The 14,730-nt window shown below is 33.1% G+C and overlaps 2 protein-coding genes across 2 annotated transcripts; both read right to left on the bottom strand.

The window, feature by feature from the left end:
* LOC109231113 (CASP-like protein 4C2) lies at positions 1,520–3,680 on the bottom strand. The gene is made up of 4 exons (XM_019396675.1): positions 3,589–3,680; positions 3,146–3,395; positions 2,902–3,037; positions 1,520–1,870 (listed from the first exon to the last, which is right to left on the bottom strand). Exons 2-4 carry the CDS (start codon positions 3,382–3,384, stop codon positions 1,649–1,651), a joined length of 597 nt encoding a protein of 198 aa, XP_019252220.1. The 5' UTR covers positions 3,385–3,395; positions 3,589–3,680; the 3' UTR covers positions 1,520–1,648.
* Positions 8,615–14,445, bottom strand: LOC109231112 (ubiquitin-conjugating enzyme E2 7). Its single transcript, XM_019396674.1, has 6 exons — positions 14,333–14,445; positions 13,842–13,944; positions 12,623–12,720; positions 12,425–12,525; positions 9,821–9,898; positions 8,615–9,000 (listed from the first exon to the last, which is right to left on the bottom strand). The coding sequence occupies exons 1-6, from the start codon at positions 14,379–14,381 to the stop codon at positions 8,923–8,925; spliced, it is 507 nt and encodes a 168-aa protein (XP_019252219.1). The 5' UTR covers positions 14,382–14,445; the 3' UTR covers positions 8,615–8,922.

Raw genomic sequence — 14,730 nt, 5'->3', positions numbered from 1 at the left:
CTTTTATTTTATACCCCCCCCCCCCCATCCCCTCAAAATTTCTGATTTTTTTCCTTTTCCAAAGATTTTCAAAGCCAATTTCTCTCTTTCTTACTAATTACCAAAATCTCTATTTCTTATTGATACAATGCAGATGAAATTCAGAATATTGCTCTAGAATCAAGTTGTGGGTAAGTTTTGAATCTTGTTTTCTTTCTTTTCTAAAATCTTATTGTATGTGACTAGAGTATACCCAAAATAATACTCGATACAATTCGAATACAATTATAATACGATTATATTATACTTTTAGTGTAGATTTGTGATTGAAAATTAAAGAAGATGAATATCAAATTGTACTACAAATGTATGATGATTGTATATTCATTGTATATTGTTATGAGCAGTTGTGAGTTCGTGACGAATTTCACAGTTTGTATTACAAATATATAATAATTGTATATTAATTTATTAGTATTGTATCAGGTATTATTTAGAGTATTAATGTACCATATACAAGTTAGATACAATTGTGATACAAGTATGATAGAGTTATATTTTAGGATTGATGTATCTGATACAATTCAAATACAATTATGATACAATTATCATACAATTCCTGAAAGTTTCTTCATTTTCAATGTTGTCCTGTCTCCCGGCAAAAGAAAGATACAAGTGACGATCTTTTAATAATATAAAGTTGTCAGCAATGGTGGGAAAAGAGAAGATGGAGATTCTTGTCATAAATTAAGGGATTTTAATGTTAAAAAAAAGGAGAGAGAAGAGGAAAGGGAAAAAAGAAGAAAGAAAGGATGTAATTGAATCCCTTAATTGAATGCACTAATAACGGGGCGAGAGCCTTTTAAGGAGTAATGTATACAATTTGTAAGAAAAAACTAGATACTTATTAAAAACTACAAAACATAGAGAACATAGGTAAATAAGTTTCTAATATAGCATAGCTAGGTGAAAATCTCCAAATACAAAGTGTAACGTACATGTTTGGCCGAACCCAATAATTTCGACTTAGATCATGTGAAAATATTAAAATTCAGGAAATATGCAAGTATAAAAGAATAGCCCGATGCACGAAGTATCCTGTATTCACGCAGGGTCCAAGGAAGGGTCGCACCCTAAAAGGTGTGATGTAGACAACCTACCTTTATACAAGTATGGATCAATTTCACTGCTCGAACATGTGACCTATAAGTCACACGAAGACAATACATTGCTCCAAGGTTTCCCTTACGTATGAATATTGAATTTCAATTCCGATTACTAACACTTGAAGTTTTTTTTCTAGAATCCCGAAGCCATAAAAGCTAAATCTGTCTCTGACTATTAATGCAATTTATTTTCCAAGTAATACTAAAATTACTTACATGAATAATTTCTTGTAATTATATTTTAAATAATGCAATATTGTGAAAGAGTTTTATATAGAGATCTTTACATAAATAGCCGGTCATATTCATTGTTTACTTTTTTTAACCATATATATAAATTATATATTATTTATACACATATAATACATACGCTATACATACATCATACCTCCACGAAACGAGTGGATGGGCTGCTATTTGGGTTAATTCTTCTTTTATACATCGTGTAGAGAAAGTTAAACTCCCAAATTCAATCCCCAATTGCTCAACGCACAATCTGATTATTACATATGAAAACGAGACCCGTTAAGTATGAAACAGACAACCCGAAAACCCGACAACAAAGAAGAAAAAGCCAAGAACATAAACCCAGCGAATCCCAAGGCAACTGATATATCTGATTGTACACAGAATGCATTATTAGCCGTACACGTGTCTCTTTCCCTTAACGTCCGAGCCAACGCCGTTCCCGCCGAATCCGCCGACAGCAACATATATGCGAAAACCTATATAGAAAAACAAGAACGAAAGCGTCTATGTTTCACACACTGTCTCCGACATTCCGTACTACAAAAATGCACATTGAAATTGAAACACAGAACGTCAGTTTCGAAAAGTTCAAACATTCATGGCCTATCATTTACATTAATATTTTAAATTTAATTCTAGATATTCAAAACATGAGGTACCAACTTACTTCCTATCATAATACTAAAATTGATAACATAAATGGTGATCGAAGCACTTTTAGTGTGCGTTTGGACATAAGAATTGTAAAATTTCAAAAAAGTGAATTTTTTTTTAAGTGAAATGGTATTTGAAAATTATAGTTGTATTTGGACATGTATATAATTTTGGGTTTGTTTTGATTTTTCGAGTGATCTGAGTGAAAATTTTGAAAAATAGCTTTTTGGAGTTTTTCTAATTTTTGAAAAATTTCAAAATTCATCTTCAAGTGAAAATTAGAAATTTTACGGCCAAACACTGAAAAAATAAAAAATTGTCGAAAAAAGTGAAAAACTTCTTATGTCCAAACGGGCTCTTAATCTAGGAAGGTAAAATTTGCTATACTATTTGAAATGAACAACTTTAGTACCTAACTTTTGATCTAATATTACATTGCTACTACAACAACAACTCAGTATATTCTCACAAGTGAAGTGTAGAAATTTAATATTATATCGCTATTATTAGGAAAGTCTTATAACAGAACTCCAACATGAGAAAAATCATAATCAAACGTTAAATGTAAAATTGAAGGTTTTGGAGACGTCCACCCATTTACATTGGAGCTCTATTATAACATGAATAAGTATGCGACAATTTGCTAACTACCAAAGGTATTAATAGAACCGAAGTTAAAATTGAACAATTTTGAACAATAAAAAGATAAATTTGAACCTTTAAATTTTCCCTTGATTTACTATAGTGAAATAAAAAGAGTTAGCAGTAATTTGAATTACGAAACTTATAGTTATGGAGTAATTGGAAATCCGCTAAAAGAAAAAAGAATAATTCGAAATGGAAAGATAAGAACCTGATCGTGGCTAAAATCGAACCAGACTTGAACTACTTCGGGAAATACAGTGGCGCCTCTTGAAATTTCCCAAACTGAAGCTCCAATTTCGAACAATGAATACAAAGCCACAATCCCAGCTGCAATTGCTACAAACCTATCCAAATACAACAATTACATTAAATTTATGCAGTTTAAATATAGTAAAATCTTCATAAAAGTTATTGAATTCAGAGAACCTAAATTGCTGCTATGGTAGTAGTACCTGAAAGCATCGAAGTGGTACCATTGAGGAGAACCGGAGCCACCACGAGAGTTTGTAAACATGAAAATAGCAGAAGCAAGAGAGAAGCAAAAGGCAGCGAACCGGAAAACGAGAATCAAAATATTGAACCGCCGATTTTTTTGCACGGAAACTGTGGACTGGAACTGAGATTGGATTCTAGGCCGGGGAGACGGAGTCATTAAACCGCCGTTCCGGTTCGGTTCTTGAGCTGACCTCATAATTTCTTCCACTGCAGATTCAGAAGGAGATAGAGAATTTCATATAGCATAATAAATAACGAGAAAAATTAGAGTAAGAAACTGATGGTAAAGTTCACGGGACAAGGCATGATTCCCATGTAAAGAGAAAACATATATCTGGAAACAATGACAGATTTTGCTTTTAGTAACAATTTTGTGGGCACTTTTTTGGAAAATATTTACCTGAATTCAGTGTATGCCTATTAAATTAAGTCATTTTCACTATCAAAAGATATACTGGCCGATGGTTGAGATACCTACACTCTCAATCAAATGCTACTTTCAGCCTTGTACAGAGAATTTTTTTGATAGGAAATGCGTTAACTCAATAATGTACCTATTTGGTGCGAATTCAAATTACGAATATAAGAGAATTAAATAAAAAAATATTTTTTTTTTATCGTAGACAGTATAAATTAAAATAAATACATATGCTAGGGTGGATGTAGCACATAAACAAAGGGTTCATATGAATTAAGTAATTCCAACTTGAAACATAAATTTATGGGTAAATATTCAATAGAATGATAATAAATAATTTCTGAAGTACAATGGGTTCAATGCTATAAATTTTAGATGTTGAACCTATAAAAATTAAATCTTGAATCTGACTCTATACAAATGGACAAATGATTTTTCACATATATTGTTTGGATGGTTGTTACCTATTGTATTGTATTGTTACTTTAAATACAATATTTGTTTTGCTTGTTACTTATATTTTATTGTATTGTGTCGTTAACCTATCGTTACGTGACGACGAAAAGTGTCACTTTATGGAACGATAGATTTGGTGAAGTGGCATCGTTATCTTACTTTTTTCTCTCGTCTTGCCCTTCCGTATTATTAAATAATCATATTTTATCCTTTATCCTACTCTTTTATATAATAATTCCACTTAATATACTATTTTTTCTTAGTAATAGGTAAATTTTAAAAAGAAAATTAAAAGAAAGAAATAGACAATTCAAAGGTAGAAGCAGCAGCCAGACAACAAAGATGAAGAGAGAATAGAGAGGTGGGGTTGTAGCGTTTCCTTTTCGTGCTTGCTTTCTTCTACCTTTTTTTTCCTTTCAAAAGTATTTTAATATCTCAGACGATCCGTTTTAGAGCCCCAACTAATTTATATTTTTGCCGCATAAGTGTTAATATAGTAATATACAGGAAGCGTTCCCTATTAAAAAAAAAAAAATTCATTCTTATGCTTTTAACTCGAGACTTCTGATTAAGAATAAATTATTTACGCACTCTTTTCAGTTTTTTGGATTTCCATCATAACAGCTGAGCTTGATATATAATTACGTTATCCTTTTATTGATATATAATTGCGTTATCCTTTTCCTTTTTCTAGTTATAAAACATTTTTCCTTTCAATTATAATATTTTATGTTACTAGTTCGGTTTTCCTCTTTCTTTTTCTTTTAAAAGTAACTTAATCCATTAAATTTTTTAAAATACTACATCTAATAACTTGACTCACATTGGACTCTTTCTCATCGTACTTTAATCTATTGTTTTTTCTTTCAGTAACCAATCCAATCCACTATTCCGGAATGAAAGTATTAACATGAACTTAAAGTAGGATAATTTTTTTATGTAAGAATAATTTATTTGATCTTAATAGCAAAGTAAAATAAATTGAAATTTGAAGTAGGCGTTTAAATGAAATTCACGAAATCAACTATGCAAAGATTATGAGAGTGTGAAATAGTACTACTCCCATGTGTGATTCCTTAAACATGCATTACATACATGCACTTTTATTTCTTACTTTATTTGCTTTTTAATGTATTCTTTTGAATACTTTTTATTATCTGTTTCAAAATGCTACTTATTAGAAGTGATAATTGTCAGCAGAGAACATGAAATATATAAAAATAATTCTTGATTATAAACTAATTTTTTATTATTTGTTTTTAAACAGGTGGTCACCTGATCAGAGAGACCACAAATTTGAGCAACATTACTTGTTGACTTGTCAAAATATGATAAAAGAAAAAAGTTGACTAGGACCAAAGCAGCTTGTGAAGTGTGACAATCTTTAATTTTATCAATTTTAATTTTCATTTTAAATATTGAAACACACTATACAACAGTACAACACACTTTAAAAGATTAGTTAGCACCACCGAGCAATGGATGAGACTGCTCTTCCCTTAACCAGAGATCTCGAATTCGAGCCCTGGGTATGAAAAATCCTTGGTAGGGAGCGCTTCCCCCTGATTGGGGCCCTACGTGGCGCGAATCCGGATATAATCGGGCTCTAATGCGGGTACCGAACACTGGGTGGGAAACCAAATAAATAAATAAAAATAAAAGATTAGTTAGCTAATAGCCTGTTTGGCCAAGCTTCTTTTTGGCCAAAAGTGCTTTTTTTGGCCAAAAGCACTTTTGGCCAAAAATTGAGGTGTTTGGTCAAGCTTTTGGATGGAAAAAAAAATGCTTTTGAGGAGAAGCAGAAAAAACTAGCTTCTCTCCAAATGCACTTTTTTGAGAAGCACTTTTGAGAAAAATACACTTAGAAGCAGTTTGTTAAAGCTTGGCCAAACACAAATTGCTGCTCAGAAGTGCTTTTCAAACTAATTAGCCAAACACAAACTGCTTCTCACCAAAAGTACTTTTGAGAAAAGCACTTTTAAAAAAAAAACACTTCTCAAAATAAACTAATTTTTACAGTTTGGCCAAACGACTATAAGTTAACGCGTTTTCAACTCAACAAAAATGGCCATGAGTCAACTCCAGTCTTCGTACTTATTTATTGACCTGTGTTGTTGAAGGAATGTTCCGCCAACGCTTATTTGAAAGAATCATATTAAATAAAATAGTTTGACTACCTAAATATAACAATGTAATATAAACTAGAGCAAGAGTGTTTATAACAAAGCAAGGTTTTTGTGTTTAAAATAAAATTAAATTTGTACTTTCTACGACTAAGCTTGCGTTTGGACATAGATTTAATTGAAATTTGAAAAAAAAACAAGAGTTTTTGAAGATGAGATGAACAATAGTTTTTGAAAGTTGAAATTATATTTGGCAATGCATTCTACTTGAAAAGAAATTAAAGTTTTGTGAATAGAAAACTTCAAAAACTATTCTATAGCTAATTTGAGATTTGAAAATTTTCAAAATCTGCTAAAAATAGTTAAAATCTATAAATAAGCAGATATTTGAAAAAAAGAACTCCCAAATTCTATGGCCAAAAGGGAGCTAAATGTTTTATTTTACACAAAATTTTCAAGAAAATAAAAATAATCAGTCATCTCATTACAATCTTGAAAAATGATCTCCAAACGCCAAGTTCGAACATTCAACAAAACAAAAAATAAAAGAGTTAATTGGCATGACCTGTCATATCATCATGCCACGTAGGTACCACGTGACATATATTTTTGCCATATGAAATAGACTAGCACATGTGGAAAGGTTCTAGAGAAATATGAAGATTTCTCGTGGAAGACCTTAGAACCCTATAAATTGTTAGGAAAGTGCTTAGAAGTTCTAGCTATGTAAAAAACTCTAGAGAAAGGACTTATAACTTGTAAATAATAAGGGACTTGTGTAATAATTTTTATTTACTCACTAGCCCCAAGGAGACTAGTATATAAAGGGGATATTCATTTATAACTCACCAAGTAAAAACAATCAAGTTCTCTCTAATATAAAAACTTTCTTTGGCAATTCTCCTATGTTCTAACATTCCTTAGCGATCTTAAATGTAGTAAGGCCAACTTGGCATAGCAAGGACATGAGCAAGTTATGCAAGATCGTGAGCGAGTTGTCAAGTGTCGCACGTGTACTTAGTTAAAGACTAAGGATGTGACATAATACCCTAAAATTTCCCTAAACTATTATATTTTTGTTAGTTTCCTACTTAAACTATTCGGTGTCCCCAAAATCTCCCTGAATTATATTACCCTTCATGTTAAAAAGCCCTCATTGCCTTCTTAGAGGTGCATGTAGTACATGCTCCTAATTGTTTAAAAAGCATGCCATGTAGCACTACACGTGCCTATTTAACTTAGCCTAAAATCTGCTTAAACTATCACTTTTTTGTCAATTACCTATTTAAACTATCTGGTGTCTCCAAAACTCCACTGAACTGTATTCCCCCATATAATTAAAATCTCATGTTGGACTATTAAAGGTGCGTTAGTCTAACTATATTAACGTATGGTTTGTAAAAAAAAATTTATATAGTTTATTCATGATGTATTACTCCCGGATGATTGATTAATTTTAGGAGTTTTGGCCAAAATAATATTTAATATTGTGTTAATTTTAGATTTAATTGTAATTGTGCTTTATGCTAAACTCCAATTGAATAAGTCCTTACTTATAATCACTTTGTAGACTTTGTAGCACAGTAAAAATACAAATAAAGGCATATAGTGTTGCATTTCTTAAAATTCATCTTATAATAATAAAAAGATTACACAAAATAAAATTTCGCGAATAAAAAAATAATTGGCCAACAATTACTTTTTCTAAATCCAGATTACATAAAGAAGGTTCAAGATATTCAACTTTATTTCTCTACAAGGTGTTGAGTTTAATAAGAAGATTTAAATTGGTATTATTTCAACAATATGTAAGACATGAAAAAAGACTAAAATAAAAAAGAGAATAAATCATTTCAGACGAAACAAGAGAGGGAAATTTTTTTCCGAGGAAACCCATATGGGGAACTGAAGAAAAACGGTCAGAAAATGAAGAAGAAAGGTAAAAAAAAATATAATAAGGAAGAATGGTTAAAAAATGAGAAAGAAAGGTGGATATAACTGAAATAAGAAGAATATTTATTAAAAACACAAATGTGAAAGAGGGTCAGGCTAATTAGCCATTATTTTCTGTCATACGAGTCATTTTGATGGCATTTTTCAGCTGCCACACACTTCCAAGCGAGTATTTACACACGTTATGCCACATCAGCAACGAGGGGGTTTTATTATGAAGGAAAATATAGTTCAGGGGGATTTTGGGGACACCGAATAATTTAAGTAGAAAACTGACAAAAATGTGGTAGTTTAAAGGGGTTTTAAGGTATTATCTCAAAATAAAACAATCGAAAGGAGGTTTAGATATGAGTTACTATTGATTTGACTAAAAAGCAGAAGTAAATTCTGTAGCAAAACGACATTTCCTAAGACATGAAACGACATTCCCTCGACAAAGAAGGAGGGTAAGCAAAACAAACCTAAAGAGAAACCAGTTGAGAGTGCAAAACTTAGCTCATTTCCAAGATGTACATAGTGCAGTTTAACATCTATTAGACTACAAAGAAAATACAAAGAGGACAAAGAACATAATGTCCAGCAGTCAACATCTTTTGTAAAATCAAATAATAAATCTTGCTTAATGGTAAGATCCTCAAAGTTAAGTTTAACAAAAATGTAAATAATGACCGAACTCGCAAAACAAAAGGCATAATACAAAAGGTATGACAGACCTTGACAGCAATTCTACATTTGTATCAAACAACAACTGATGAAAGAAGTCCGTTTTTTAGCATTCGCGTCTTTATGTCATTTCTTGAGACCGTCTTACACAACGACTGACCTTTTTCTTGAATTCATCTCTATTATCTCTCCATTCCTTCTGCAATCGGCCAGGATAAAAATATATAGAAGGCATAAGACGGTACTAACAGCAGAAAACTTGTATAAATATGAACACTCGATCATGATTTGAGCTACGCATATGATGGAGTGAATATGAGGCACAACACCTATTCATCCTATGGAGTTGAAAACGGAAAATATTTTAAAAGTTTGCCTCTGGACAAAACTTGAGTTGAAGTCGAAAGAAAAAATTATTTAAAGTTGAATCGAGTCCAGGGTCTACCGGAAACAGCCTCTCTACCTTGTCAAGGTAGGTGTGAGGTCAGCGTACACACTACCCTCCCCAGACCCCACTTGTGGGTTGTAATCGGAGAGTTGAACTTGGAAAAAAAGGCTCTGGAAATTGAAGTTATGTATGCATAGTTGTAGTTTGTTGGAAAGAAGTTTGTCAAAGGTGAGGATTTATGATGGAAGTGGGGATTATTTCAAGTCGAAATACACCTTCAAACCCGCCACTTCAACTTGAAATAACCAGATTCTTTCTCAAAACATGTGAAACAACATTCAACTTGCTCATAAAAACGATAATATTCCAAAGAAGAGCATATATAATCTTCTTCATGGCACTTCAAATTCAAGGCTTAGACAATCCTAAAGAAACTATAAATTTTTTGCATGAATTTCATTTTGAAACGGCTTTAGCGAACACCAAACTAAATCTCAACACACCTTAGTTGGCGTAGAGTGTTTCCGAGGGATATTTCTAAGAAAAAGTTCAGAAACCCTAAGGAATGTACAAGTAGAGAGCACAATTACTGGGGATAACAAAAAAAGAATCCATAAATCAGATTACTTACAGCGGCTTCCACATTAGCAGGAGACTCATCATTAGGACTTGAAAGCATTGATATGATGCTCAAAATTATGCTCTCAACCTGTATATTACAGCCGTCAATTTTGATTGTACAAAATTTGAGTGTTTAAGCGAAAATAACATACAAAGAATTGCTGTTCACTAAACAATCAGAAACAACAACCTCAGAAGAAAGCCCATGCAGGAATGTTGCGTCATAAGAATGAGAAGCAAACAGGGTAGGATTGACAAAATCTCAGAGAATTTGACACATGACAACACAATCATTTAACAAAAAGTGGGATTAATCCCTACCTACATATATATAATATATGCTCACTATATTTCACCTACAACTTCATAACATCCTATGTCATTATAACAATAAAACATATATAGACGATTAAAATCTAGCGCAAAGAATTAGTCATCATATTAACAATAACACAACAGCTCAGAGGCAGTAAATTAAGAATCCATGAAGTAGAAGGAATCGAGGACAAGTTGGGAGTGGCCTCTGTGGAGGACAAGTTGCAGGGATCGAGGCTGAGATGGTTCAGACATGTGAAGAATAGAGACATAGATTGCCCGGTTAGGAGGTGTGAGCGGTTGACCATGGCAGATCTGATGAAGGGTAGGGGTTGGCCAAAGAAGTACTGGGGAGAGGTGATTAGGCAGGACATGTCATTGCTTCAGCTTACCGAGGACATGACCCTTGATAGGAAAGTATGGAGGTCGAGAATTAGGGTTGAAGGTTTACGGGTAGTCGTGAGTTTCTCCTAGGCTTACCAATAGTACTAATACTATTCTTGTATTTTCTTATTCCTGGTTCTTTATTATTACATGTTGTGTCATTCGCTTCCGTTACCCTATTACCTTATTATTGCTATTGTTTGTGCTTTAATTTCACTGTTTCTTGAGTCGAGGGTCTATTGGAAACAACTTCTCTACCTTCACAAGGTAGGGTTAAGATCTGCATACGCATTACCCTCCTAGACTCCACTTGTGGGATTAAACTGAGTTTTTTGTTGTTATTGTATGAAGCAGAAGGAAAAGAAGAACTAGAGCCACAGAAAAGCAGCATAGAAGATAAAACAAAAGCAACTGAAGCACCAAAACTAAATGCTAATTGATCCCTCAGATTTCACATACATGTCTATTTGGTGAATATGAACGTCAAAATCATACACTAATTAGAAACCGCACGAATGCAGTTCTAATGTATACATGCAAATGATCATAGACAAACTAGAACCTGTGCAACAAATACAATTCTAATGTATACATGCAACAAACGATAAAATCCAAGTTCTCTAGCCAAAGTAAAAGTGACATTGGAGAATAAGAAGTAACTCAGAGATATGCTAGTTGAACAAAATCAAACAGCATGATTCATGAACTGTTCGGATATGTCACCTACATCAAAACCTGATGAAAACAAACTTTTTCTCTGGCGGAATCACTAATACTTTTTACCATTAAGTCATTCAGAAAAAGATGAAAGAGAGCCAGGCCAGTATGGCTGTGGTCCACCACTTACAGATTGTTGTACACGTAAGTAAATTAAAGGTATCATTACTACATTGTATCTAGTGATGAACAGAGGTTTCGTTAATGATAGTCAAGGGTAAGACATTATTCTCATGGATTCCAGATTTAAGTATGGAGGTGAGAGTTCAGAATTGATTCCGGATCTAAGTGTTGAAGGTGAGAGATCAGACTGTCTTTGGTTGTTGACTTACTTGCACAAGAGAGCAGTGTGGCTGTGCGTGAGTAAATTTTGCAACTTATCATAGTTAGACTCTAGCTCCAAAAAAGACTGTTTGTCATGTGAGGCGAATGTAAAATTAATTCTCCATCTCAAGCTCGTGGTTTAGTGTCTATGATAATCGACCGCTCTAGGAAAAGTAATTTGCACCTGCAATACTTTGCTCTTGCCACTGATTATAGCTGTAATGGATGTGCATCGGCAAATATCAAGTCTGCCTTTCAAAAAATCTTTTTGCAAATCTCATTATCCAGTTCAGAAAATGGCAGTCTGTCTTTTAAAGACTGCCATTTGAACAAGGTCACAACTAGAAAGCTTCACGGATAAATTTATTAACTTATAATTACATTTTGACGACTGGAATGATCTCTGATACAGTAAGGAATTAAACTAAAACCAATTTGTTGTGGATCAAATTTCAAAAAATTTCAAACTCCTTTTTCTTACTAGTAGGATACAAGTATTAGTTTGGAATTGTTAGCATAAATCCACGATTATGTTACTGTATGCCTTCTTCATTTTGATAGATTGAGTTGAACTATGAGATAAGCTGATGAGAATCATAATTCGAATTTCCATAACTCAAACTGAAAATGAGCTACAGTCATACATATTCAAGAGAATAAGATTAGATCATCTAAACGGGTTCGCATGCTCATTCATAAAGTGAAACTCGATCTTACGGTTATGTGTTCCACTATATTAATTAACCTTTGATTAAGAACCCCAAACCTACAGGGGGGGGGGGGGGGCAGCAAGCATAGGTAAAGAGAATACATTGACATGCTCCAACAATATGTGTGGTTCATGATACAAAAAATAAAAAGAGATATTACATACCGTATGGACAGGAGACCAGCGCTCACTAGCAAGCTCATATCCATTTGGATCATCACCAGGTGGGTGAAGAATTGAGATGCAAACCTTTCCATCAGAATAAACTGTGTTTCAAGAAAGAACCAAAATCAATGAGACGATGATGGTACTGAAGATCAATCACTTTACCAGCTCAATGAAATAGATATGTAGATTACACACCATTAGGATGCCACACCTCCGAGGTAAACCGAATAGTTGGAGGACTGTTGGGATAATTTTGAGGAAAGCTCATGATAGCATTGAAGAAACCCCCTTCACTGCAGTTGCAACAATTAATACATGATTAGGTATTTCTTTCGGTCTTTCCAACCCAACCTACAGTACAAGTAAACATTGAGAAACGACGAAATCTCTTCTCTTAACTAAATTCATAAACTTAAACAGCTAAAACTACCTAAAAGGAAATATACATATGGATTACTACCAAGAACAAGAACTGAGTTTCAGTTTGGCATTCTAAGGAAAGGATAATTATAAATCACGTCGAATCATAAGACCTACATCAAGCACATATGAAAGAGTAAACAAAGGTGATTGGAAAGTTTTGGACGAGGAAAAAAGTAATGAATATACTTCAAAACTAGGAGCATGGTAATATTAAAGGTATCCACTATCCAGTCCTATAAGGAACTTCAGGGATTTTTATGCCGTCAATAGAGCGCAATGGATAGAAATAAAGCCAATTCCAACTAATTTGCGACTAAGGCATATGTAGATTGATCGATTCTTATTTCACAATTCAGAACTTCCAGGAAAAGAGAAACACAACAACGCTCAATCCCAAGCAAGTTTGTGTCAGTTATATGAATCCTCATCGTTCATGTTGCTCCATTTCGCTCATCTCAGACCAATAAAGGGCAGCCCGGTGCACTAAGCTCCCGTGACCTCCTGGTCACATGGCAGCAACTTTACCAGCTACGCCAAGGCTCCCCTTCGCTCATCTCAGACCAATATTATACAGAATAAGAAACTAATATAAAAAGTACTAGAAGTTCTCCACCAAGATTCTAAATATTACTAGATTAAAAAATATATCTAATCCGCAGCTCTATAGTAATTGAAACCCCATAAGCCAGAACATGAAAATGCTATAGCCTACTATACAAATTGCAGGATCAAAATTACAACTTTTTCCAGTAATTTTCAGACCTTAAACCAGGGTATGTCATCAGATTTACAGCATCCACAGAATCTGAAAACAATTCAAGAACCAAAATCTTCTTTAAGCTGACTCAACTTATTCAATCGATCATATATCCAATCAAAGACAGAAAACCCATTAACAACCAAACAAAATTCAAAAAGAAAGAACTTTAAGATCAAATCAAAATAATAAAAGTTTCAATCTTTAAACTACTACTTCTAGTAAAAGACTCACTATAAAGTATCCGGGGGTCCAATAACGGTGACACTCCATTCGAATAAGTTGCTTTCATCAACCAAACCAGCTGAAAATCCATCAACTGGTCTTTTACAGAGATCTGAAAGTAAAAAAAGCAAGGATCTTTACATTCAAATTAAATGAAATAATAAAAATTAAGAACACCCAATTAAGCAAACAGTTCAAGAATGAATAATGGTACAAAAAAGCAAGGATCTTTACATTCAAATTTGGGGAATTTAATAGTTATTAACACCCAATTAAGCAAACAGTCAATGACTATAGGTATAAGAAAACAAGGATCTTTATATTCAAATTTGAGGAAATAATAAAAATTAATAACACTCAATTAAGCAAACAGTCCAAGAAAGAATATGGTTACAAAAAAGCAAGGATCTTTACATTCAAATTTGAGAAACTAATAAAAATTAATGACACCCAATTAAGCTTTCAGTCCAAGAATGAGTTGGGTAGAAAAAAGATTGTACCTTTGAGTTGTTTCTGAAGGAGGAGACTAGCTTGAGAAGCTGAAGCCATAGACTTCAGTTGATGGGGGGTGGGTGGGGGGAGGGGGGAGAGAGATTATTGACAGAGATGAGAGAAATCAAAAACAGAATTATAGATTTATAGGATGATATATATACAGAATAATTTGTTGCAAGTAGGATAAGTAACAATAATGATTACTTCAAAATATTTTAAAAGTCATGATCAAAGAAATTTTTTTTTAAAATCCAAATAGTATCATATAAATTGAGACGAAGGAAGTAACATAATATTTTATTTTCATCGGATGGATTCGGAAAAGTCCCTCTTAATTTGGATGGTTGTTATGTGTACTTTCATAACGTATCGTATTGTATTGTACTATATCGTTTTGATGTAT

The sequence above is a fragment of the Nicotiana attenuata genome, chromosome 8, assembly GCF_001879085.1.
Source record: "Nicotiana attenuata strain UT chromosome 8, NIATTr2, whole genome shotgun sequence".
Classification (NCBI taxonomy): Eukaryota; Viridiplantae; Streptophyta; class Magnoliopsida; order Solanales; family Solanaceae; genus Nicotiana; species Nicotiana attenuata.
Note: the sequence above shows the minus strand (reverse complement) of the source record. Positions and strands in the feature narration are given on the sequence as shown.

Excerpts from the sequence above, each read along its gene's own strand:
- LOC109231113 (XM_019396675.1), bottom strand. The coding sequence starts at position 3,384 with ATGAGGTCAGCTCAAGAACCGAACCGGAACGGCGGTTTAATGACTCCG. Across the intron at positions 3,038-3,145 it reads TACCACTTCGATGCTTTCAG|GTTTGTAGCAATTGCAGCTG; the intron begins GTACTACTACCA and ends GTATTTGGATAG. Across the intron at positions 1,871-2,901 it reads TCGATTTTAGCCACGATCAG|GTTTTCGCATATATGTTGCT; the intron begins GTTCTTATCTTT and ends TTTTCTATATAG.
- LOC109231112 (XM_019396674.1), bottom strand. The coding sequence starts at position 14,381 with ATGGCTTCAGCTTCTCAAGCTAGTCTCCTCCTTCAGAAACAACTCAAA. Across the intron at positions 13,945-14,332 it reads CCTTCAGAAACAACTCAAAG|ATCTCTGTAAAAGACCAGTT; the intron begins GTACAATCTTTT and ends TTTTACTTTCAG. Across the intron at positions 9,899-12,424 it reads GCTGGTCTCCTGTCCATACG|GTTGAGAGCATAATTTTGAG; the intron begins GTATGTAATATC and ends TGTAATATACAG.